The sequence below is a fragment of the Taeniopygia guttata genome, chromosome 9 (genome assembly GCF_048771995.1).
Source record: "Taeniopygia guttata chromosome 9, bTaeGut7.mat, whole genome shotgun sequence".
NCBI lineage: Eukaryota > Metazoa > Chordata > Aves > Passeriformes > Estrildidae > Taeniopygia > Taeniopygia guttata.
This window is the reverse complement of record NC_133034.1, coordinates 18,743,072-18,766,744: the sequence shown is the minus strand read 5'-3', so window position 1 is coordinate 18,766,744 and position 23,673 is coordinate 18,743,072. Positions and strand designations below refer to the sequence as shown.

Below are 23,673 nucleotides of genomic sequence, written 5' to 3'. Positions count from 1 at the left end.
TTAAATTATATCCGAATGGGGATTGAAACATAGTGGCACTTAGGCACACTTCTTGTCTCAGCTACAGAGGTTTCATTTTTCCCCTTCAGAGTCTTATAATATTACAAATGCAAAGTTTCCTCACGTCAAATCAAACTAGCTGAAATCCTGTTTCTTAACTGAGCCTCCGGGGCTCTTTTTGGTGAGGATAAAACCACAAAGATATGATCAAACACCATAGCCTGACCAAAGCGGAGTTTATCGTTCATCTGAGAGAGCTTCCTAATTTGAAACTAAAGCCGTCCCCTTCCAGAAAGCATCTGAACGTGCTGTGTGAGTTGTTTTCCTGCGCATGTGTGCGTGTAAATCGGGGTCTGCAGTAGGGACAGGGGGCTGAGGGCAGTGTTTACCCCGCGGCTCAGTGCACACCCTGCCCTTGGGTTGGTGTTTCCACCCAAGCCCATATGAAAAGAACCATTTCGGTGGGAACCCCGTGCCCACGGGAGCTGCCGCTGCCGCCCAGGGGCATGGCCGCGATGGGGGCTCTGCCCGGGGCTCTCCCCATCCATCCCTCGTCCTCGCATGGGGTACCCCGAAAAGGCTGCCCTGAGTCCCCTTTTGGGCAGCACCGCCAGCTCCGGGAGGGGGCACGGCCCTGCGGAGCCCCGCGCCGAGCCCCCCAAAGCTGCGTTTGCCGGGGGGAGGCCGCCTTCCCCCCTTCTCCAGCCCTCGCAAGAGGGTCAGTGGTTTAACCAGGCGTCACCAGGACTTCGTTTTATCCCCGGTCCACTGAAGCGTGTGGCTTTTAGTGACTGATGGCCGCTGTGGCTGTCCGCGGCACAGTTGCTCTCACGGTGCGTGCTCCAGATGGGCACGTCCCGCAGGCTCGGGGCGGGGGGAGCACGGCCGCTTTGGAAAGGCCACCGAGACACTGAGATTTGTTCTGGGTCAACCCTCCCCTAACGCCAAAGTTGGGAAACAACTTTCGCAGCGTGTGTCGGGAAGGGAGGGAGCGGCAGCGGGTGCCGCGGTGCGGGGCGCCGGCACTTGGGGCTGCCGGGGGCCACCGAGGCTGGGGACTGTCCCCCCCTCCCCGCCCCGGCGCATCGCCCCCGTCCCTCTTCCTCCCCGAGCCCCGGACGCGCAGACAGCACGTTTCCAAACTTTGAAATGCCAAATCACGTTATTGCTGTGGCAGGAGGCTGCTTTCGTATCTGTGACAGCTGAGTTTTCCCCATCGATTATGTGACACTGCAGTTCATTTACACAGCTCAAAAGCTTAAAGACACTGGAGGAGCCCTCGGTTTAACCCGAAATCCTAACAGAAAGTGAATCAACTTTCTGGCCAGTGTTTAAACTGATAGATCAAAACTTAATTTGGAGAGACAGAAAGGGAGAGAAACGACAGCACGGATTTATCTTGCCCGGCGTCCTTCGCTGAAACTTTAGAAACTGTGGCGTGGAAAATCCAGGGCCGAGATGCAAATGAGATGGAGCGCGTTGGGTGTTCAGGGATGTTATAAGATTTCAGAACGCAGATTACGGAGTCTGATTTTTTGTGCGGGTGCATTAAATAGGTGCGTGGCCCGAGGCTGCCGGGTGGCACCGGGCTCCGGAGCGTCCCTGCCCGCGGAGTCGGGCAGAAGTTCCCTGCCGGGCAGGAGCCTCCCGGGCTCGCCCATCCGGAGCCCCCCGGCCCCGGGCAGCACGGAGAGCTTGAGGAAGAGGGGGCGCTTAGGAGGGTGGCATTTTCCTCTCTCTCATGGGGACGGGATCGTCCCCCTTATTCTGCCGGGTTCTTCCCTGGGCTTCTTTTAGTGGGGGCTTTCCAGGAGCCAGCCCAGCGCCCGGTCTCTGCCGCTCCCTCCCCTGTCCTCGCCGAGGTTTCATTACTTGCTGTTAGTGCCTGGAAACAATAAAGGATGTGGGACTGGGCTTTTATTGATTATTTGTCACCCTGTATTTGTCAGTTTCAATAACTTTTCCTGAAGTTTTACTTACGGGCACTTGAGCTTTCGGATTAGGCCAGCTCTGCGGATTGCAGTGAGGGGTAATTATCCGCTGGCCTGCTTCCCTGCAGCCGGAGAGAAAAGAGCATTAACGTATAGAATGGGCAGGATCCAGCCTGAGCCCCCCCTAAAGCGCTGCCCGGGCGAGAGGCGGGAGCAGCCAGGAGCAGCCGCGGCCCCGCCAGCTGCCCCCGGCCCCGGGGTGCAGCCAGCCCCGCTCTGCCTCCCGGGGGCCCGGGCCGGGGGGCTCCCCCAGGCCACCGCAGCCCCCCTTCCCTCGGTTTAGAGGCGAGGGATCAGCCCTCAAGAGCCGGTCCCGCTCTCGGGAGGGGGCACCCACGGCGCTGGGGCCCGAACCGGGGCTCTCGGCTGCGGCCAAATCCCCGGGATTCAATTAAAAAGCTGGCTCGCGCCGCTGGCGGGGAGGCGAAGCCGGGGGATTTGTATTATGAAGATCGACTCTTCAAAACTGCCCGCCTGGCGGCCCGGCCGCGCTCCCGAGGGGACCCGGCTGCCCCGGGAGCCCCGGCCGGAGCCCCGGGAGCGGCACGGAGCCGGCCGGGGCTGCGCGGACCTGCGGAAAGCGGGCGGCTCCGCAGCCCCCGCCTCTCTCACAGTGTTTGCAGAGAGGGGGGTCAAACCTTCCTCGAGAGAAAAGACCTTATCCCTGGCCATCTTCCTCCTCTTACAAGTTTCCTACGCCTCACAAGCGCTGCCCGCTGCTCCAAACGCGCTCCAGCCATACGCGCTGTGAGCACGCTAAAGGCGAGCATCGTCCTTCCGCGGGCTGGCAGGGTGCCTATCGTGGTGGGATAGCGTTTGATGTGCTGTAGCTCATGCCACTGCAAGCTAAGAGACAAGCGAACACAGAGTGCCCAGTTACACGGGATTTAATTACAGCGGAATGCATTCTCCATGCTGATTAGGAGCAAAATCAATCGGGGGCTTATTTGCCACAATGAACCAATAAAAACCCAATTTATTAAAGCAATAATCTCAGCCCCAAATGGTCTAAATATTATTGTTTCAATGACATTGTGGGAATTCGGAGTGAAAGTGTTACACAGAAAAGATCAGGGAGTTCTACTCCATGAATTTAGCAGGAGTTTCTAACCCCATTCCAGGAGCTCACTTTCTGGCTCAGAGATACCAGAAGAAGGGGGCTAAGTTCCCCTGTTTCAGGTCCAGGTTGCAGTGGTACCTACAAGGCAAGATGCTCTGTGGTCTGCAGCTCTCTGTGCTGAAGCAAACATGGTAAAGGGCTTCCTACAGGACTGAAGGATTTCCTGCTTTCCAGTGATTTATATGTGAAATTCCTGGAGGAGGGTAGGCCACACAGAGATCCCCAAGCTATAGGCTTACATAAAAGCCTTGTGATATTGAAAAACACCACACAGTGTGCCAAAAATTTCTTTGGTAGGGATGCAGGAGAAAGGGATTCCCTGAGGAGGGTGCTGAGCACCAGGCTGGGGCACATGGGCACATTGGGGGGCGGTGTGCCCCCTGTTCCCCCCTCCCACATGAAAGCAGTCCCGTGCCATGGCACCCCAGAGTGTGCAGGCTGCTCCCTGCACTCGGTGGGGCTGGCAGGGGTGCGGGAGAGGCAGCGCCGGTGGCCAGGTCACCCTGGGAACTGCGAGGCCCACCAGAGCTTAGAGTCTGTGACTCAGGAGATGCTGATTTTGCTTTCCAGCTTTCTGTAGCTCCAGTCATCTCTGTCCCGAACCGGAGAGGACCTCATTTCCTGCTCAGTGCTGTGCCAACCACAAGGTCTTTTCATAAGGCTGCCAGGGGTGCCTGGCTGCGGGAAGGACAGTCAGTGTTTGTCACCAGGGAATGAGCTGGCATCATAGGTCTAATCTGAGTCAACAACCTGGCTAGCCCTGAGCATGACTTCATAAATCATGGTATCTCATTGAAAGGCACATGCTTATATATACAGTGTTGTTCAAAAAGAAAGAAAAGAAATAGAATTTAACAAACATTTTTTTCTTCCCACTAGCCTATTGATCAGTTACCTGATTGCTTCAATTTACATTATTTCATGCTGAGAAAAAAAGAGAAAGTATAAAAACATCACGTGTAGCCGTAACAAAAATAAAAATGAAAAAATCCATCTCCTAAGGAGAGGGTTAACCTTTTTCTAACACATCCTTAATAATAGGGAAACAATCTTTAAGTGTTTTTAATTTAAATTGTTTTCATGTTTAATTCACTATTGCTAAATAATATTATTGTCTATGTATCTATTTAACATTGAGGCATATGATATTTCAAAGAAATTGAACCAGTTTTGAAAGCAGAAGGAGTCCTGTACTGCATTCACTTTTTTTTTAAGGTTAGCTAACACACGTACACTGGACTGCCTTTTTCTCATCCTTCCAGCAGAAATGAAAAGTAAGTCTGGAACAAAAGATCAGTTCTGTGCTTTTTGCTTTGCACACCCAAACTGCCTGCTTTATTTTTGTATCCATAGGGTCTGTGTGATCTCCTCCCAGGAGAGGCGACTCAGCAGCTCGGTCCCCTCTGCCATCTCAGCACTGCCAGGGGAGCAGCCCAGGAGGAGCAGAGCAGTGGCTGAGCAGCAATTTGAATATCCATATTTAACTCTTCAAACAACAGAAGATACTTCAGAACCATGTGTGAGACAAAATGCCATTAAAGTTTGAATCATTAAACCTCTGTTTAGCTGTACTCAAGAAATGAGCAGCTCATAACAAGCGGGGAATACTGATTGACAGTTTGCCATCAGGAGCCCTTAAGTAGGATTTTTCCAGCTATAATGCAGTGTACTCTTCAGTGCTCCCTTTTGCAAGATGCTATTTCAAGTAGAGGAGCATGAGGAAAATTTACATAAAAGCTTTGTATGTAATATGTGATTGCCCTGAAATTAAGAAGCACCAGTTTTCCCCTTCTTTTTCCCAGAAATGAAGAGTGCACTTTGTTTTCTTGTTTACTTAGCACGCTCTGTGATCCCTTGATGTGTTTCAAGTGTTTTCTGTCAGCATCACGAGACCTTGCTTACCTGCTAAATTTTATGTGTGAAGTGATTAGTGTTCAAAGTGCCTGAAAAAAACCAGCACTAACGATGTCTTACAACTTTTGGGTTTTTTTTTTTCTTTTTTCTCTTAAATAATATTTCATGCTACATTAAATACGTTATGCAATTTCTTCTGAGAGACCAAAGCAATGAATTGTTGCATACTTAATTTTTCACCAAGCAGATAGTTTTTAGAAAGAAAAAACCCAGAAGGCAGCACGGAATCCTTTCCCTGAACCTTGTCTCAGCTTTTTCTCAATTCAATGGAAAATGGTAGCAATTTGGAGAAAGATAGAGAAAGAAAAATAAACATTATTTCACAATAAACCTCTTAGTGTGTCACTTGTGATCACCAGCAGATATTATAAATGCTTCTCGTTAAATCCACTGAGCATTATTTCTTCAAGTTGAAATGCTTTTAGCCAAACTGTTTTCTTGATGTTCACATTGGATGCACCAGTTAGAGCCAGAGCAGCCCAAGAGAGGAGCAAACAATTAAAACTTTTACGTGTTTGATTCTTGATAGACATCCCTACAAGGTAGGTTTTAACGTTTTTTTTTTCTTCTTAATTTTTCGTCTTTTTTTTTTTTTTTTTTTTTTTTCAGTAAGAAGGATAAGCTTGGAGTGCCCAGTCACCGTGGTAACTGCCAGAAAAATTCTCCTGAAGTTTGAAGAGGTCAGCTAACGGGGTCAACAACTCTGGCCTCTCTCTGAGCTGGGCCTGGCAGGCTCCATCCTGCGGTTGGGGTGTTAACGCAGGCTGAGCCCTAGGAGGTGGACCATTCCAGCTCTGATATAAATTTTTTGAGTCAGTTCACGGCCTGGACTCTCCAGGTGGCCTCCAAAATCGATTGTGACCTTGTGACCCTGTCTAACGGAGGCATAGCATCCAACCTAAGTAAGGATTTAGCCAGGAACGACAGCTTTCCACTGAGTGTTATTGGGGACAGTACAAACAGTTTGGGAAGCAAGGAGGTAGGTATGAGGAGTGGAGGTCATTAAAAGCATATTAAAAAACAATGTTAAAAATCCTTTTTAGTTGAAAGTTTTTATTTGCAGTAACCATTCCTTAAATAAACCCTTCTGGCAACTATTTTTTCCTTCTATAATAACATTGCGTCAAGTGCTTCAGTGCATTAATATACGAAAAATTGGCACTTTGTGTATTCCAAACCAAACTAATATTTTATCTACCTCTGGATTTTGAACTTGTAAATGAAGCTGGCTGACATGTGTTAAGCTAGATGTTTGTGAAGTGTTTTTTTCCTTAATGTCATAAAACTAGGAGACTGGTTATTAAAGTAGGTTATTTATTTTAGGTAGTAAATTTCCCTAATATGTGCATTCTTTTTAGATTCAAAAGTCTCTTAATCCCTGTAATCTTATTTTTAAACTGGGAAATTAGGTAACATTAAGAATACTGTGAAATTAAAGTGTGAGAGTTTCACAGAGTTTTCATTTACTGGTTTGCAGTACAGATAGAAAAGCTACAAAACTTATTATATATTTTTGTAGAAAATAAATTGATCTTGCTAAGATCATATTCATAGAGAACATGATATTTTTTCCCTTAAGATTTTAAGCAACAAATCATATAGGGGAGGGAGGGGCTGTTGCAGAGTTCTGATTTTGTTATTGAATCTAGAAACTTGCCCTTCTGAGCAAGTGGTTTTGCTCTTGTGTTTTATTCCCACAGCTACAAAACCTCGTGCATTGCTCACATGAGTAATTGGTAGTTGTTGGATGAGTAAGTGGAACTACACTGAGGAGCAAAGTCCAGTTCCTGAGGTGGAAAGTACTATCAGACTTTAAAACCGCTCCGAAGGAAGAAAATAGCTTTAATATTTATTCCCAGTTTTAGAAAACTTGTACAGTGAGAACCTTGCCCGGACACTTCTTGTCCTTGCCAGGGCCTGGCTCTGATGTTTTTCTTCCCAGCCCCTTCCCAGCTGAGCAGTCCCCCCAAGGCTGGAGGAGCTGCACGGAGATGGGGCCATAAAATACAGTTCAGGAAGAGCATCTGAGCTCTGCTGAACATCATTGTACTGCTGTGAGGTCCCACAGGTTGCAACAGCAAGAATGTCTAACTTTTTCTTGCAGTAACACCTTACTCTGCAGAAAGCACCCAAAAACCCATGGGCTTTTGGCCAAGGTCCTGCCTCTTATAGGGTCATCACAATCTGCTCCGGTGAGAGCAGGTTTGAAGACCAGGAGTAAGAAATGGGGCTGAATTTTGCCATGAAATTATTTAAGGCCTGCACCTGCACATTCAGGTATCCATGGTGACACTATTTAACTCTGCCCTGAATACTAATAATAGTTGGGTTTTGGTGGTCATTTTTAACAGACCTCTCCTGAAAATAATTTATTCTCGTTAGGAAGCATATTGATTCAGGACTTCTGTGACTGAGTTTGGTAAGATTAAACTTACAGCCCTTGGTGAGAATCAGAATATTTGCTTGTTTTTCAGAAAACAAAAATTAAAAATAGGACTGTAAATAGTTGGATGGTGAATCTTTAATATTTTCAAAAGCATCTGTGTCATTTTTAGCATTTTAAAAAAATATATACTTACATCTGCTTTGTATTGCCATCACTCAAGAACCAAGTTCTACTGATAAACAGGGGATCAATTCAGAAAACAGAACAATTCCACTGGAGCTTTTGGATCAGAATTGCCCCATATTTGCCCTAAAGCCTCCAGTTTGGAGTGAGGAATAGTTGGCAGAGGCAACCACAAGGAGATCTAAGAACTTTAACTTGCTGCAAATTCTTTAGCGTTGACTTCTGTAGATCCTATTGAATTTATAATCAGCTGCAAATCTACAATGTCCCTCGGAACAGGTCCTGGTCTTGCATGTTTTGTACCTCTTCACATTGTTCAGTTCATCCACACCCAAGCATTTGGAGTGCCTAGAGGTGCTATGTTGGCAGCAGCTGCAGTGGGCAATTCTTCTTCCACATCAGTGCAGTGAAGTGCTCACACAGCTTCATTTGACTTTTTGGAAAACTCCCTGAAGTGCAGGGTCTTTGAGTTTCACCAGAGGGATGTATGTGAATGGGCTTTGTGCTGTGTTAGAGACAAACCAGCAGAATCACCGAAGTCTCTTGTGATTTCCAGCCCCTGTCCTATGGACCACTGATAACCCCTGTGGCCTTTGAAAGTTCACTGTGGCTGGTCTGTGGAATTGTATGAAATAATAATGCCCATAGTCTTAAATTTAGATTTTTATTAGTAGAGTATGTGGCAGTTTTCAAGAAAATCTGAGGTCTGAGGGTAATCTGCTACCTGAAAGCTCAGGGAATCCTTGCTGTACAGGAATATGTCCTAGGTCATGGGCCATAAGGTGTTGGGAGGTATTTTGTTAATGTTTTCAAATTAAACGTATGCCCAGTTAAATGAATGGTTTTTATTACTCATGTAAACAAACAAAACAACAAAAAAACCCCACTTCAATATAAAACAAAGAAAAGTGACAAACGGACATTGAAGCCTCAGCCTAGTTTGTGTTTGCTTGTGTCCAAAGCCTGCATTGCCAGTGCTCTGCAGAGACAGAGAAGCTCAGCTTCAGAGAGCAGCACGTTGCCATGGCCTGGATCAGGGCTGGAGGAAGCAGGGAGGGCAAATGAGCACTGGAACTTACAGGGAGGGACAAATGAGCACTGGGGCTTACAGGGAGGGACAAATGAGCACTGGGGCTTACAGGGAGGGACAAATGAGCACTGGGACTTACAGGTGTGCCGGCAAAAGGTCCTAAACAAGAGCTGAGTTTCCTTGCTTTTACTTCTTCCTCTCTGCCTTGAGAATGTGTGGCTGGTGTCCAGAGGAAAAGCCAAACTAATGCTGATGTTTTTTCCTATTCTGGGTGGACTAATTCAGAGAAAGCACTTATGGCAGCCTTTGTGGAAAGGTTGCAATATAGGTTGATACTTTAGGAACTATAGGAAGTTCTTAATCCTTCCCTGCCTACGGGGCTGTCATTTATAGACCTGCTATTGTCTCATCTTTTATAAGGATGTTTCCTTACATTAATGTTCCAAGAGCAACCAGACTTTGCCATTGTTCCCAGCTATTTCTGTTTGTGGCTTAATGCACATCTAGTATTCTGTTTATGCTTTCACTGCTCTCCTACGCAGCAGACTGTACCTACACACCAGCTTAGGTGACATCACTCTCAAAGCATTCATTTCTGTGTTCCTTTTTTTTTTTTCCTCCTGATTTGTCTGTGCATCTTGATTTTGCATTAGCCTAGTTTATTATAGATAACATGATAAAGTATATGGAACTTTATGCATTTAGTTGTCATTTCATCTTCATTTCTTGTTTGATAAACTTGCTTATAACAAAAAGCTTTTAGATGCATTTTTTATAACAACAAAACCCCTCTTACTATGTAAGAAGAATGAATTCAGCCATGAGCAGAAAAAATCGAAGCATAAATCATTTTGAATGTATAAAATTTAGCTTGATGTTAATGGTGGTTTAATTACTGGATTTTTTTTTATTATGGCTATTCATAAAGACATCCATTGTTTTCTGCTTTGATTTATGTCCAGATTAGCCCCCTTTAGAACCTCTTTTCTGGCAATCTCAGCAACACATGAGGGCCTGGCAGTTAGTGCAGACATTGACATCTTCCCTCACTGCTCCTTCTCCTGAGCTGTTCCACCAGCTCCACAGCCTGTCATTCCTCAGGAGCCCTTAATGATGCCTTTCCTCCATCATCTGCTCCATGGCCCTTCCAGAAACAGGTGCTTTTGTCAAAGTTTCCAAACCAATGTAGAAACAGATACTGAAATAAAGGCAGGTGATGTGGTGTTGGGGTGTGTCAGGACTTCCTGTCCTGTCCTGTCCTGCAAGCCAAGATTCCAAATCTTATCCAGAGCTCGGCTCTATCGCCATGCAATGGGAATGATAGAAACAACATCTTTGCAAAGTGCTTATATATGTGAAAAATTTGATGCAAATTAAAAGCTACCTAAGTTTTGTCAAACCTAATTCTGCCCAACACTTCACCACCGCCACTGCCCTCTCAGCTGCTCAAGATGTGCCAATAATCCTTTTAGAGTCACTGGTTTTGCATCATGCCTTGCAAAATGTGACATTTGGGCTTTTAAGCTACCCTTGTGTTATAACATACATAGCAGAACTAATATATCCTTTTTCCACATGCATCTTCACTTTGGTGAAAAAAAATCCCACTGCTGAACAAACCACCAGCAGCCTGATGATGCAGGGCGAGGAGTGCCCAGTGACCTTTGTGTGCTCAAGGCACAGCTTTATCCTGGCCTTCCGTGGGACAGTGCACATGGAAATGTGTGATCTATTCCTTCCTGAGCTCCAGTCATGCCTTGCTTTGCAGTTCCTCTCGCTGGTGAGTCGCTCTTGTAATTTCCAGTTATGTAACCCATCTCATTTTGTGAATATGTGAATTTAACAGCTGTCAGTGTCAGCAGCGCCTGGGAGGGGTGTGTGTCTTTTTTTTTTTTTTTTTTGGCAAGCTGGCATTACTCATCAGTCTCATGGTAGTTTTGTTTGAAAAATGCTTGTGTTAGAAAAAGTGGATTTATCAGCTCAGCACTGTATGGTGCTAGCATGCAGCTCAACAAAAGACAAGTGCTCATTTCAGTAACGCTTGCAGCATTTCATGGGGCCCCCAAATAGGCTGAACAAGGCTTCTCTGGCAACTAACCCCAAGTACAGTGGGAAACTATTAAAGTGGCAGTGTCACTGCTTGGAAAAGGGATTTGGTTTTCTTCCATCATTTATTGCTGAGTGTGTTTTTTTTTTTGTTTGTTTGTTTTTTAATTAAAGACTATGAACTACATTAAGAATTTCCCCAAATATTGGAGAAAAAAGAAAATTTGTGCTTACTGAAAATTTGTGCTCCTAGAAGTGATTTTTTTTTCCCCCTCATGGTTTCCTGGAAGGTAGATCCAACTGTCAGTCTGCCCATCCCAAAGTGGATCTGTTTTATGGGGAAAAATAAGATACTTGCAGCTTTTTTGAGTAATACTACAAAGTCAGTGGTGCTGCAGCCTTTCAGGGAAAACTCATTCTCTGTTCGAATCAGTTTATTTTCAGAATGATTTGCTGCACTTACACTTTCTTTTGTAGCTACTCTTCCAGAATGCAAATACAACCTGGAGAGTTCTCTGTATTTAATTGAATGTGTCAGGTGGTTGAAATCACGTTTTAAAACCAGCATTACATACTGCAAGATGTGTCAAACCCTTTGTTCACATTTATTTAAAACAAATGTATTTTTCAGTATTTATTTATTTATTATCTGTGTTTACACTTCACACAGATGGTAAAGATAAACCAGTGGGTTTAATTTTTACTGAAAAATTGCCTTTTACGTTTTTAGGTTCTCATATCCTGGCAAGATGCTACAAACCCCACATGACAAAGATTAGAAGGAAATACTTATTTGAAGAAATCTCTGTCATTAGCTGTGCTGTAAGTTTTATAAAAGGTTCCATTTCATAAAATGCAAATTCTGGTCTAATTGTTCCTCTGCAAGCCTTAATGGTCTCTGAGCTGCATAGTTAATCTACTACCTGCCTCTACTCACACATCCAGCAGAGCTGGGTAAAACACGCCTTCACACATCAGTTACATCTATTTTAACTTTTCTTCTGACAAGTTCTACTGATTGTTTACTGTAAATGGATTTGGACTTGTGCTCTTAAAGTTGCACAACAGCCAAGCACATCCCCCTGGGGACACCCACCCCCCAAAATGTTTCTGTGGGTTCACCTCCCTGCGTGGGCAGCTCCAGATGCTGCCATGGCTGGGGGGGGTAGGAATGGGTGGATGGGATTCCTGAGTCATCTTCTCCTTCCCCTTGGAGAGAGGTGGCTGCAGGGAACTGTCTGCTCTCTGCAGGGACAGAGGGCTGTGGTTGTCAGCTCCTCAGAGCTGTAAAGGCAGAAACATGAATGCACTGCAGCATTGGTGTACCTGCACACATACCATGCACCTGCAGTGTCCTGCAGCCACCTCTGGATACCAGGAGCTCACTGTGGTCAACCCTCTGGCTTTCCAACACAGGTGAAGACAGCCCTGAGGCAGCAGGTCAGATACTTGTACTCAGCTGAGTACTCAGAAAAGCGGGTACTTGCTGCAGAGTTTCTGTGGTGTGGGCAAATCAGAGACCCTGGGTCTTTAGTCAGACCAGGCACAGGTCAGGGACTGAAATATTTGTCCCACACCTACCACAGCAAAGTTGTGGTTGTTGACTTGAGTGACAGGGGAATAGAGGACTGGGATGTCACAGCCCAAAGTCCCTTAAGCCTTGGCTTGACGGGTGAGATCTTGAACATAGCCAGAGCCTACAACATTAAAGGCTTTATAAAAGCAACAGTACCAGTTTAAAATCAACCTCCCACATTACCAACAGCCCCAGCAGGTGTAATGTGATCCAGGTAGCCCAAGCCAGTGAGTAAACAAACTGCTGCTTTCTGAATGAGCTGCACCAGAGAAATGCTTCTAACTGGGAATTACAGTGGCTATTTGCACTAAGTGAGCTGTGCAAATGAGCAGGCTCCTATGATTAATTCTCTGAAAATGAGTGGGCTCATATGATTCTAACTCTTATTCCACACAGGTTTTTCCCTCTACACCCAAAATGAAGTAGGGAAAAAGTTGTAGGGAAAAATTTCCCTGATAAGCCTGGAAAGTTTAGTAGTATTGGGCCGGATCTAGCTGCTTGAACTTCAGTGGGGTCTGTTGCTGGGTTTCCTTAAGCTACAGAAAACAATCCTGCTGCTTCCAAACTGCCAAGTCAGCCAGAGGAATTTAATATTGTCCCTAAAGAAGCTGCTTTGCTGCTCTTCTGTTGGGCTTCCAGTTCCATTTCCAATAAGCAGTATTAACTTAGGGGCTTTGTGCTTGGCTACAACATTGCCCATTTTTTCATCCATTATAGAGCCTTACTGTGTAGACCAGGTGAACCTGAACACACCATTTTAGATCCTCTCCTCCAGGTACCACTGCCTGGCTCCCTAACTGGAGAAGTGTGTAAAAGCAAAGAAGGTGGATGTGTCCAAGCAGAGTCTGGACCCTGACAAGTCCCATGGGCTTGGCAGACTCTAAGACTCACTGTGGAGTCCTTGGAATGTGCAGACTGAGGGTACCCCACACTGAGGACCCAGCAGCCCAGCTCTGCTCCAGCATTTCTGCCTCCCAGTCTGGGTCCCATCCTGCCCCAGAGAGCCTCTCCCCCCTCCCCTGCCCACGCTCCACTTATTCATGAGTTATGATAACATATAAGCAGCTTAGAGAATTCTTATCGGAATACGTTGAACACAATGCAGCATTTAACTCTTAATGACAGCCACCTCTGACTGTGAGTGACATGTTATAAATTATGTTTGAACTGCATTTTTTTTTTCTTCAGAGGCAGATATTCCCTCTGCCACCCAGTCAGCCCTGTAACGTTGCACTTGTGGCCTTAATCCCACTTGGATGTGTGCCCTGCTGCCTCCACTTTCCGTCACTTGGGTACTTTAGTATTCTTGAACAAGTGAACAATCTTTGTTTCTGTACCTTATTAGGCCAAAGACCATAGCAGCGAGTGATGGCATCAGCAGGCCCTGCAGGCAGGATTCTCTGCAGACACAGCCAACCTCCAACAAACCCCTTTTTATCCTCCTGTTTCTAGGAAGAATTATGATGGTGGTGCCCTGCTGTTGATCAGTCAAATCTGTGGTAGGCCTAGAGATAAGTCCTGTAAGTGTGGTGTACTGTAAAACAGCGGCTCCCATTCATTAGTAGCTTGTGTGTAATAAACCACCCAAAGGAGGGGGGTGGGGAGGGAGAGGGACGAGCAGCTGCAGTGTGCAGGAACAAACAACACAACTCATTCTTGGGAGCCAAAACTTTCTAATTTGCTGCTGGGCTGCTGGGAGCACTCAAATTCTTTCTGATAATACGCTCATGCCCTCAGTGTCTCTCCTGGAGTTTCCCAAGTCCTGCACTCTCGAGGTCCCTGAGTCTGGGACTTTGAGCCCAAAACACAGAAGGGAGCTGAGTGGGAAGGAGGGGAACACATCAGTGTTTGCAGACTCAAGCATAAGAAAGCCGTGGACTCCCAGTCACTCTGCTGGGAATGGCTGGTGCATGATCTGCTTGTGCAGTGGGTAAACAAAGCATCACATGGGCTGCAGAGCAAGCATAAGGCAGGGAGCAAATGCAGGGCTATCAGGGCATGCACAAGGACAGAGTGTCTCAGATGTTTTAGTGACTTAGAGCCCGCTGGAACTTTTAGGAACATCTATCTCCCAAGACGTAAAATCTTCAAACGATCCTCAAATGAGTTATAACTGAAAAATCATTTGGCTTAATCTGTTCTAATTTTTTTCACAAGTTCTGGCAAATCTTTATAGCTAGTAGGCAATGAATTTAAGTGGAGTCTGCTATAATATAATGTAAGATATTGCACGTGTTGAGACATCAGTAGCTCCTAATATTTGCATAGCTGTGAATACCTTGGCACTTTTGGATCTCAGCCTTGGACCTTCCAACGGCCTGTGGAACATTTCAGACCAGGATGTGAAGTTATTGAGTGTTGCACAACTGCTCTCATAGACCAGGCCTTTGTGCTGATGTTTGTATTATCACAGGAAAATGAAATTATTTTCAGATAGCTGCTGCTCTGGAGGAGTGTTGTACCCTCGCAGGAGATGACAGTGACTGCTTTTTCCAGGGATGTACCAGGCTGTGATGGTGCCTGAGCTGTCTCCTAACATTTCTATAGACAAGGGCTACTTTAATGGCAAATTCAGGCTTGGGCCAAAATGCAAGCACTCTTTATGCAAGCACAAGGCAAAACCGCAGATTTGAGGTTTTTCACTCTGCTGGAGAAGATCCATCTCCCTCCTCTCTGGGAGGAGCTGTGCTGTGAGTTTTAAGCTCTGAAATGAGAGGGGCTTCTGCCAGCCTGGTGGACTGAGATGAAAACACGTTGAAGAGCATCCACAAAGCAGTGTTAACTAAACCTGGGCACAAAGTAGTTTTGTTTTCTCTTTTGAAAGCTCAGGTAGTACAGTTTAGGTAGTTCTCAGTGTGGCATTTTGGCATTTTGAACAAAGTCAAAATAACTTGACATTTTGGTTTTCCTTCCCCAGGCTTAGGTAGGTAGGTAAGTTGGTAGCTTTATAACCAAAACTGGCTGCTCACTGCCCATTCCCAGCATAGAGCCTGACTTCTCTATGCCATTTCCAGGATTTTCAACTAGAATTGCAACAAGGAGCATTTTATGGGAATCTCTCCATGACTTTTCAAAGAAAATTGCAAAGGTAACACCTCTGGTAATTGCTGCACTGTGTAAGTAGATGAGAGAACCATCAATTGGAAAACTCCAGCACTGGTCAGACTGCCCTGCTCCCTGACAGCACACAGCAGGTACCTACCTGTAGTCCTGTTGTCAGCAGGTTTGAAGTTATAGATGAGACCAGCAAATTGAGTGAATGTTCTGGGTAGCTATGAAATCGGGGGGTGAAGCATTTTGGGTTTTTTTTGGTTTTTTTTTTTTGGTTTTTTTTTTCTTTTTTGTTTTGGAGGGTTTGAGCCCCATCTCCAGCACAAGCAAAGCCATGTAATCCTTTCTTTTGCAATTAGAGCTGAAAAATAGCCCCAGGCCAGAGCACTTGCACAAGGAGCAATTAGACAAGCTAGACACTGGGAAAAGCTAAAAATAGTAAATAATCTGCCTCCACAGAAATACCTTGAATCATTAGAAAAGGACATTTTACGAATTTCCTGGGAATCATTTAGTACTTTAATACCTTCGCAGTGTTCTGCCTGGAGGGTCTATATTCCAGCTGCTGTTTGGCAGAGGTAAACATGAGTAACATGACTCTCTTCTTACACTTGAGACATTGAAAAAACCTGAGTAAATCCTGAGATTTTCATACCTAGCCAATTGAAATTGGGGTAATGAGTGGATTCATATTGAACTGAGAAAAAAAAAATGCCCTACTGCTCTTTTAAGAGAAAAAGTCTGAGTTTGGGGGTAAAAATGACTTATTTTTGGTTATTTAATGGTTCAGCCCAGTCTTTGAAAAATAATGTATGTATGAATGATATTCATACATTAGCTGAATCCAAACTATTATAAAAACTCTCATTTTAGAAAGTATATTATTTGAAAAAAGGGATGACAACTGCTGACTTATTTTGCAGCACTCCTGAGCTGGATGAAATGTATAAACAAAAAACATAACTACAGCTGAATATTTTTAGCCCTTTACAGGGACTACATATGATGCTCTTTAACTAAGAATGCCTCGAAAAGGGTGATTTGACTGTTTCTGGTTAAGCTTTAAAAATGCAACAAAACTCAGACCTGAGGTTTGCAGGCAATGAACCAGAATTAGCTGTTTGCTAATACATGTGAGAAGGAGGTTGCAAGTTGCTACAACATTTTGGGTTTTTTTGGTTTTTTTTGCTGGTAACTTGTGTAATGCTGTTTGAAAAATGTTGTGAACATTAAACCAAGTTCTGTTCTGTCTTCTTTATTTACAGGAGGTAATTCAAGAGGAAAAAAAAAGCTATAAAACAAAACAGCAAATCTGAGCATCGGTGTGCACACCGCTGTGTGTCCTGGTACCACTGCTGGGACACTGGCTCTCAGGAGGAGTTTCAGTGACAGGTGAACATGCAGCTTTCAGTTGCATCCACACACGGTGTGTTTGCTCCCGCAGCTCTGCCAGGGCTGAGGAGGGAGGGCAGCTCCGGGTGCTGGAATTGCCGAGCTCCAGCCCATCCCCCGGCCTCTGTGAAACTGCACAAAGCCTCCCCTAAACGTGAATTTAAAACGCTTTCAAATTGACAACCTCCTTTTAAATAAAAACATTTATGTTAAGCGAAAGGCATGTTTGCCTCTACAAATAAATGGAATTATGGTTCTAAGACCTGACTTAATCCTGAAGTTCTTAGACTGCACAGTAAGTAGAAAAGAAAGAGCATTGTTTGGAGGAGCAGGGGTTAGCAGGATCAGGCTCCATCTTACATCTTCCTCCTCATTTTCCTTCTGGCATTTCATACACCTTTCTCAGAACTACCACTGGCTGTTTATAACAAAGTCAAAGTAACTTCATGTCTGTTACCTAATTGAAAATAATTGAGGGATGGTACACAGTGTGCCCATCCAGCATTCCTGCTGGAAAAATCTGAGGATTGCTAAACAAACAAAAAATGCTCTTCCTCCAAATGTATTTTTATGCTAAAGTCATGTCCTTTTGAAATTAATTTTAGGACTTCTCTTAAATGTGTTGTAAGTATTTGTTCTTTTTCTACCCTATTTTCTTTGTGAAAAAGTATTTAAAAATCTGCATTGAGGTTTCAAATGGTCTGAGAGAAGATGTTTACAGAGTAATAATGCCATTTGTATTTGTTATATATCTGAAAATGGAATTTCTAATCAGACAATATTAAAATATATTTGTATTATTTTTTGGTGTGGTTTCATGACATTTGCTCTGATTCTGGTGCCCATGCAGCCAGACTAATTAGGAAAGCAGGATCATAAGTTTTATTGTTACCCCAAGTCGATCTGTTCTATAACCTCACGTCTGGTCTCAGTACTATCTGAATTCAGTGATTTGGTTTATTTTTTTTCTGCTGAAGCCATGAAGTACCTGTATTCCAAGTTGGGAGATTTCCTATTCAGGACATTTAAAGCTTAAAGAAGCCTGGGCAAGAGGAGAGATTTATTTAGTAGATGTGTTCAAATGAGTTTCTGCCAAAGAGTAAAACGAAGACCGAATGAAATTTATTGCAGCAAACTTTCCTGCGTGGACTGCCGAAAAACATCTACATAGACCTGGACCTGCAACTCCCTGTCCCCTCGTCCCTTCCAGCACCTTCCTGTGGTTCCCTCTGTCCCACAGAACAAGGAATGGCTTTCTGCCAGCTCAGCAGGGACCTGGCTGGGGCTGCCACCTGCTGCAGGCCCGTGGAGACCCCAGGACACCTCCAGGGCTGCTGGGGCTGACCCAGCTGGTGAGACCCTCATTGCCATGGAGATTGGGTGGGCAGTGCTGCTCTGCAGCAGCCCCACATCCTGCCTGATCCTTCCTGCCCACACATCTAGGGTGGGCTTGGGTACACATCACTTGTTTGAAACAAATTTATTGGCTGTGGTGCCTGGTTTTTGTGCACAAGGACAAATTGAGCCAGAAATCCAGGGGATTTCCAAGCTGAAACTCCACCCCATTGCAGGGTCTGGCTCTTGCTGTAACTCTGAAGTGAAAGAAACTGTCTGTTGTTATAAAATAAAGCAGCGTTTTAATATTTTGCCACTGAAAATTTTCAAAAGCAACTTTTAGATTAAAAAAAGAAAAAGTGGTTTCTTATTTTTTCTTCCTCATGAACATGCAACATGAAACATTTTAGCCAGTTCCAGGTTGAACCCAGCTCACTTTATCTTTTTAGATTCAAATTTAAACTAGTTTCTATTCAAAGTTTTTAAGGGGACACACACAACGTCATTCTTCAGTGTGACATTTGAGTCTCACCCCCTGCCAGGAGGGATACCTTAACCTCCCAGTTACTGAAAAGACCAGAGACAGAAAAATAGCTTGGTTTTTTTGTACATCCCTTCACATGGCCACTTGCTACTACTTGGAGTAAAGTGAGTTCATTGTAACTCCCATCTTTTGTGTTTCACCTTCAAGTTTGTATGGGGTTTTCTGTAGCTGTACAGACATGGACACAGGAAAAATGAAAAAGCAATTTCTGTCTGCCCTCAGGATAATCACTATATGTGCATAGCCAGGGAAACTAAATTAAAAAAAAAAAAAAAGAAAAAAAGATTCTTTTGTAGGCGATTTTGGGGACCATCAGTTTATTAATATCTCCCCAAAAAGAAATATTAAAAGGCATGTTAAACCATCCCTATGTGTCAGTTGAGCTGTACTACAGACTGTTTTAGCAGAAAATGCTCCAAAGATAGCTCTGAAATTGATGTGGGTAGATCTGAAAATATTTTTCATGTAATTTTTTAAAAGCAGAAATCAAGGAAGAGTTTTTATTTGTTTGTTTGTTTTGTGACAGGGAAACAGACCACAGGTATGCAAAACAAATACATTATTAAAGTTCTCCCTACATATCTCCCTATCTTTCTCAAGCCATTCCAACCAAAAGCTTTTGTAAGCATGTGGGGGCAGCACTGACCTTTTAATTCTGTTTACATGATGACTAGAAAAAAGAAATCTCTGGTCGAGGAGGGCCTGAACTCAGAGGAGCTGTCTCAAGACATTTTAAGCAGCTCTAACCCGAGGTTTTTCTGCAGGCAGCAGCACTGGCAGGGCACCTGCAGGGCTGTCACTGGGCCTGGGGAGACACAGGGACACTGACACTTGTCCCAGGAGTCTGAGCAGAGGGACAGTGCTCTGTCCTGTGCCTGAGCAGGACCTCAGGGCTTAAACCTGCCTCAAAAGCTTGTCAGACAGTTCGGTTTGTGGCAGCGGGGCTGGTGGTCGGGCTGTGGTTCCGGGGGTGCTCTCAGCAGGCTGAGTTTGGGTGATGCTCACTGCATCCAGAGCGACCTGTGGGGCTGCCCCACGCTCAGGGCGGTGGCTCTAGGCTGGAAGCACCCAGGTTTGCAGCATGGATGTTTTGGAAGCACCCTGTGCTGCACCAGGCACCCTCCCTCTGCCACCATCTCCAGCTGTGCCATGCCCGGTGCCAGAGGAGAATCCCCATGTTCCCCTGGCTGTGCCATGCCCGGTGCTGGAGGAGAATCCCTGTGCTCCTCTGGCTGTGCCATGCCCAGTGCCGGAGGAGAATCCCCGTGTCCCCCTGGCTGTGCCATGCCCGGTGCCGGAGGAGAATCCCCGTGTCCCCCTGGCTGTGCCATGCCCGGTGCCGGAGGAGAATCCCCGTGTTCCCCTGGCTGTGCCATGCCCGGTGCCAGAGGAGAATCCCCGTGCCCCCCGGCAGGAACACAGCCGGTGGCCCCGGGGCTCAGCGCTGGGGTCAGGCCCTGTGGCCTGGCTGGTCTCCGGCTCCCCTCACGCTGGGGCAGCCCCACAGCCCCCGCTGGAGTTGGAGCTCATTTCCTGATGGTTTTGCTCCCCAAAGCAGATTGTGTGGGAACCTCTCCCCCAAGAGACATCTGCAGCTGTGCTGCAAAACCAGGTACAGGGAGGGTGAGGATGGAGGTAGTACCCAGCAGCAAAGGAAAAAGAGGGAAAGACAACTTGTGAGGTGAGGGATTGCAAGGCAGTCCGTGGGCAGGCTGGAGTGGGGCCATGTTTTTCTGTCCTACAGGTCTAACAGCATCTTTCAACACATACATGCTTTTTCTCCCTTAAAAAAAAAAAATTAATTTTGTACATTTAATTTTTTAGTTTTGCTGAGGCACTTGCTCCTGCATCAGGGAGACACAACCCCTCCCCAGAGATGTGATCCTGTGTGGTGCTGAGCCACTGCGCAGAGCAAACCAATGCCCACTGTTGCCATCGGTGCCGGGGGAATTAAGGGCATTTCACAGCTTTCAGACACAGAAACAAATTGTAAACTGCAGTGTTGCATCCATGTGTGAACACACACACACACACAGACACACACAGAATGCCGCCAGCGCTGATGCTTCACACTAATCACTCTTATAAATGCCTCTAATTAGACTTATAAATACTTCTAACTTTCCAACAGGGAATAAAAATGCCCAACGGGCTTCATGTAAACTGGGAAGGAAGAAGAAAAAAGATGAGTAGAAGCTGTTTTTAAGGGTGGCGAATCCCACAGCAGCCCTTCAGCCCCGCGATGGCGGGGCCCGCGGCCCGGAGTCCCCCGGGCTGCCGGAGGAGGGGCAGCGGGGCCGGGCAGAGCGGGGCAGCGCGGGGAGGGGCCGCAGCCCCCGGCCTTTGTAGCCGGAGGGGGAACATCGGGACCCTGCGGAGAGGGAACACAGAAACCCTCCCGGCGGCGAGAAATGGGCCCGGACAAAAGCCCGTTACATGGTTGCAAATCACCCCGCTGCTGTTATTTTATTTACCGCTGCCCGCGGGATGATTGTTTGCTCCTGCAAAATTTTCAGCTTCCCCCCAACCCCCGCCTCCCCTTTCCGTTCCTTTTGCCCTCGTTGCTGGCAGCAGCGGTCCCCGGTCCCACAGTGCCGCGTACAGACCGAACCCACCTGCGCTCCCGGCCGGGGGTCTGCGGCTGAGCCTCCCACCATTCCCGTTTGGATGGAAAAATAAACCCTTTCCCCAGGAAACAGCCCATGAAAGGCTTATTTTGATGTCGGGGTGAGGAGCACAGCCCAGCAAAGCCACCCTGTGTGTTTGTTGCTGACGGGCAGAGGCTCTCGCTCCCCCATGGCGTTCCCTGCTGTGACAGGAAAAACTTCCAGTGGTTATCAGAAAACTTTTTTCATTTATCTTTTTTTTTTTTTTTTTCAAAGGATCTCTGTGTTATTTTTTTTTTTTTTTTTTTTTTTTTTTTGAGGGTGCAAGACAGAAGAATAAAGGCTTCTGGAGCACCACATTTATTTCTTGGATATTTGTTTGGAAGATAAATTTCCCTTTCAGTGACTGCAGACCCAGGGACCCCCAGTCACTTTCCCCATCCTATTCAGGCTTAGGGATTATAACAACCACTGTGAATGCCAGTCCTCGGTAAAAACGACCTGTAGACTTTTATGCTTTGCAAAGGTACTAATACGGACGGGGATTTGCTGGTGGTTCCCCCACCTTCAGCTTTAGGATCTGTAAAACACATTTTTGTTAGGTGCTGGAAGGAAGGAAGGATCTGAAGATGTTATTTGTGGTGATGTCTTTGCCGTGGGGGGCACAGGGGGAGTCCCAGCGAGGTCCTGCTGCCCCAATCCCCTCTCAGCCCGGAGCTGAGCTCCCCCTCCTCTGACAGGTATTTACAAGGGGGTTGAGCAGGTAATTAGCGCCCAGTCCTGGCTGCGGGAAACCCTCCTGCTCATCCCGCCCAGCACGGGCAGTGACGGGAGCGCTGATTTTCGACGGCTGATTGAGCCTGAACAAAGGCCCCAAACAGCACAGAGTGCCCAGCCCGGGGATGGTAACTTTAGAGCCAATGGGCTCCTTTCCCATCAGTTTAAAGCAGTGTTATTTTTTTCCAAGCTGATAACATTTTAAACATATTGCAAGACGGAATTTTCCTGGGAAGCAGGGAAGCCCTTGAATTTGCTATAAAAGAAACTTCTGTGAATAAGGAAACCTCTTCTGTGAATTCACCTGCTGCCAGCCAAGGAGAAATGTTTGGTGTTTTATTTCAATCAGGAATTTGCTGTGTATCTGGTGCTTTATCTAACCTCACTCTGAAAGATTTGATGTTATGCTTGGCAGAGCTCTCAGGCTCAAGCTGCTTTATTATGCTGTGCTCTACAAGTTTTAACATTTTAGACTGATGGTAGTGAGGGAATAGAAATATACCCTGAAATCCTCACAGAATGGGTAAGGTACATTTCATGTGGCCCAAATTATTCTTGAATTTTTAGTCAGGAGTTTAAACAAGCATTTGATGACATTGAAAAAAAATAAACCCTACCTCTTTTCTTCTATAAGCAAAGTCTTAGAAGTGAGCACATCTGTGGCTATCAGATCATTTCTGGCCATGACCAGAAACTACATCACCTGCAGATCTGCAGGTGCAGAAACACAACAAATCCTGTGTTAGTAGTCTCCAGCTGAGGGAATTTGCCATGGTGCTGTTGGTATAAAACTTTTCCATATCCTCAGCATTGGTTAAAACTCTGTCAGTTCAGTGCAGTTCTCCTGAAGTTTGAGCAATCCAGCTAAATTAGGTGAAACGTTAGAATGGACAATATCAGGCAGAGCCATTTGCCAAAACCCCCCATTTTCATCAAGCCTTGTCTCTCAGACTTTATTTTTTAACTTTATACAGAGAGGTCCTGTACCAAAAGAATTTGATAGGCAGTCTCAGCTCCTCAGTATCTCTTCAAACCATTATGTACATGCACCAGCATCTGCAGTCTTGACCACTTTTTCAGTCCACTGCATTTGGGGAGGTCACTCCCAGGTGGAGTGAGGTACGTGTTGAAACACATGCCCATGCTTTGGCCATTTCTTCATGTGTTTTTCACAAATATGAGGTGTTGAACTGCAACATTTGGGGCTACCCTTTGCCACAGGTAATGACAGCTGCCAAGGAAGGTGTAACATCAGCTGGCCCTAGACAAAACCTCTGGCATTATCCCAGCTGGAGCCACTCCTGCTGTGTCTGTCACAGCACTGGGGCTGCCCATACACCAAACAAATTAGGAATAGTGAAATTCATTGGTCAGTGATGGACATGGCCCAGTTAGAACCTGTAATTCTGAGACATTACATCTTGACCACAAGGGGTAGGATTTTATTCTTACAGTGTTGAATGTTTGGGCCTGACTGTTGAGTACATCAGCTAAGGCTGCAAATGGGAACATTTTCTGCAGTGAAGACCCTTATCTAATGCAATAGATCCCAGCTGTGATTGTAATTGAGAATATTCATAGCACCTTCTTGCTTGCACTCACTCTGTCTGAGTGTGGTGGGAACTCAGCACTTGCTGTGTCTTAGAAAAAACATTTGTCTCACAGGAAGTTTTAAATACCTTGCTGAAAGCTCCTGGACCTGGGCTCCCAGATCTCTCTCTG

The 23,673-nt window shown here is 45.8% G+C and overlaps 1 protein-coding gene across 10 annotated transcripts in view; it reads left to right on the top strand.

Moving 5' to 3' along the window:
• The window catches only part of LOC115496429 (uncharacterized), a 266,317-nt gene extending 248,828 nt beyond the window's left edge, over positions 1-17,489 (top strand). For 5 of the 10 annotated variants that reach the window (XR_012057463.1, XR_012057467.1, XR_012057470.1 and 2 more), the window contains 4 exons: positions 10,254-10,404; positions 11,401-11,492; positions 15,261-15,440; positions 16,563-17,489. Coding sequence is in view for 2 of the 10 variants with exons in the window: in XM_072933607.1 (XP_072789708.1) it covers positions 4,465-4,569 (105 nt within the window). In the remaining 8 variants the exon portion in view is untranslated. Of the gene's footprint in view, positions 1-4,464; positions 4,609-10,253; positions 10,405-11,400; positions 11,493-15,260; positions 15,441-16,562 lie in introns of those variants that run through there. The other 5 variants (XR_012057466.1, XR_012057464.1, XR_012057465.1 and 2 more) reach the window with 5 other exon arrangements.
• Positions 17,490-23,673: the final 6,184 nt, after the last annotated feature.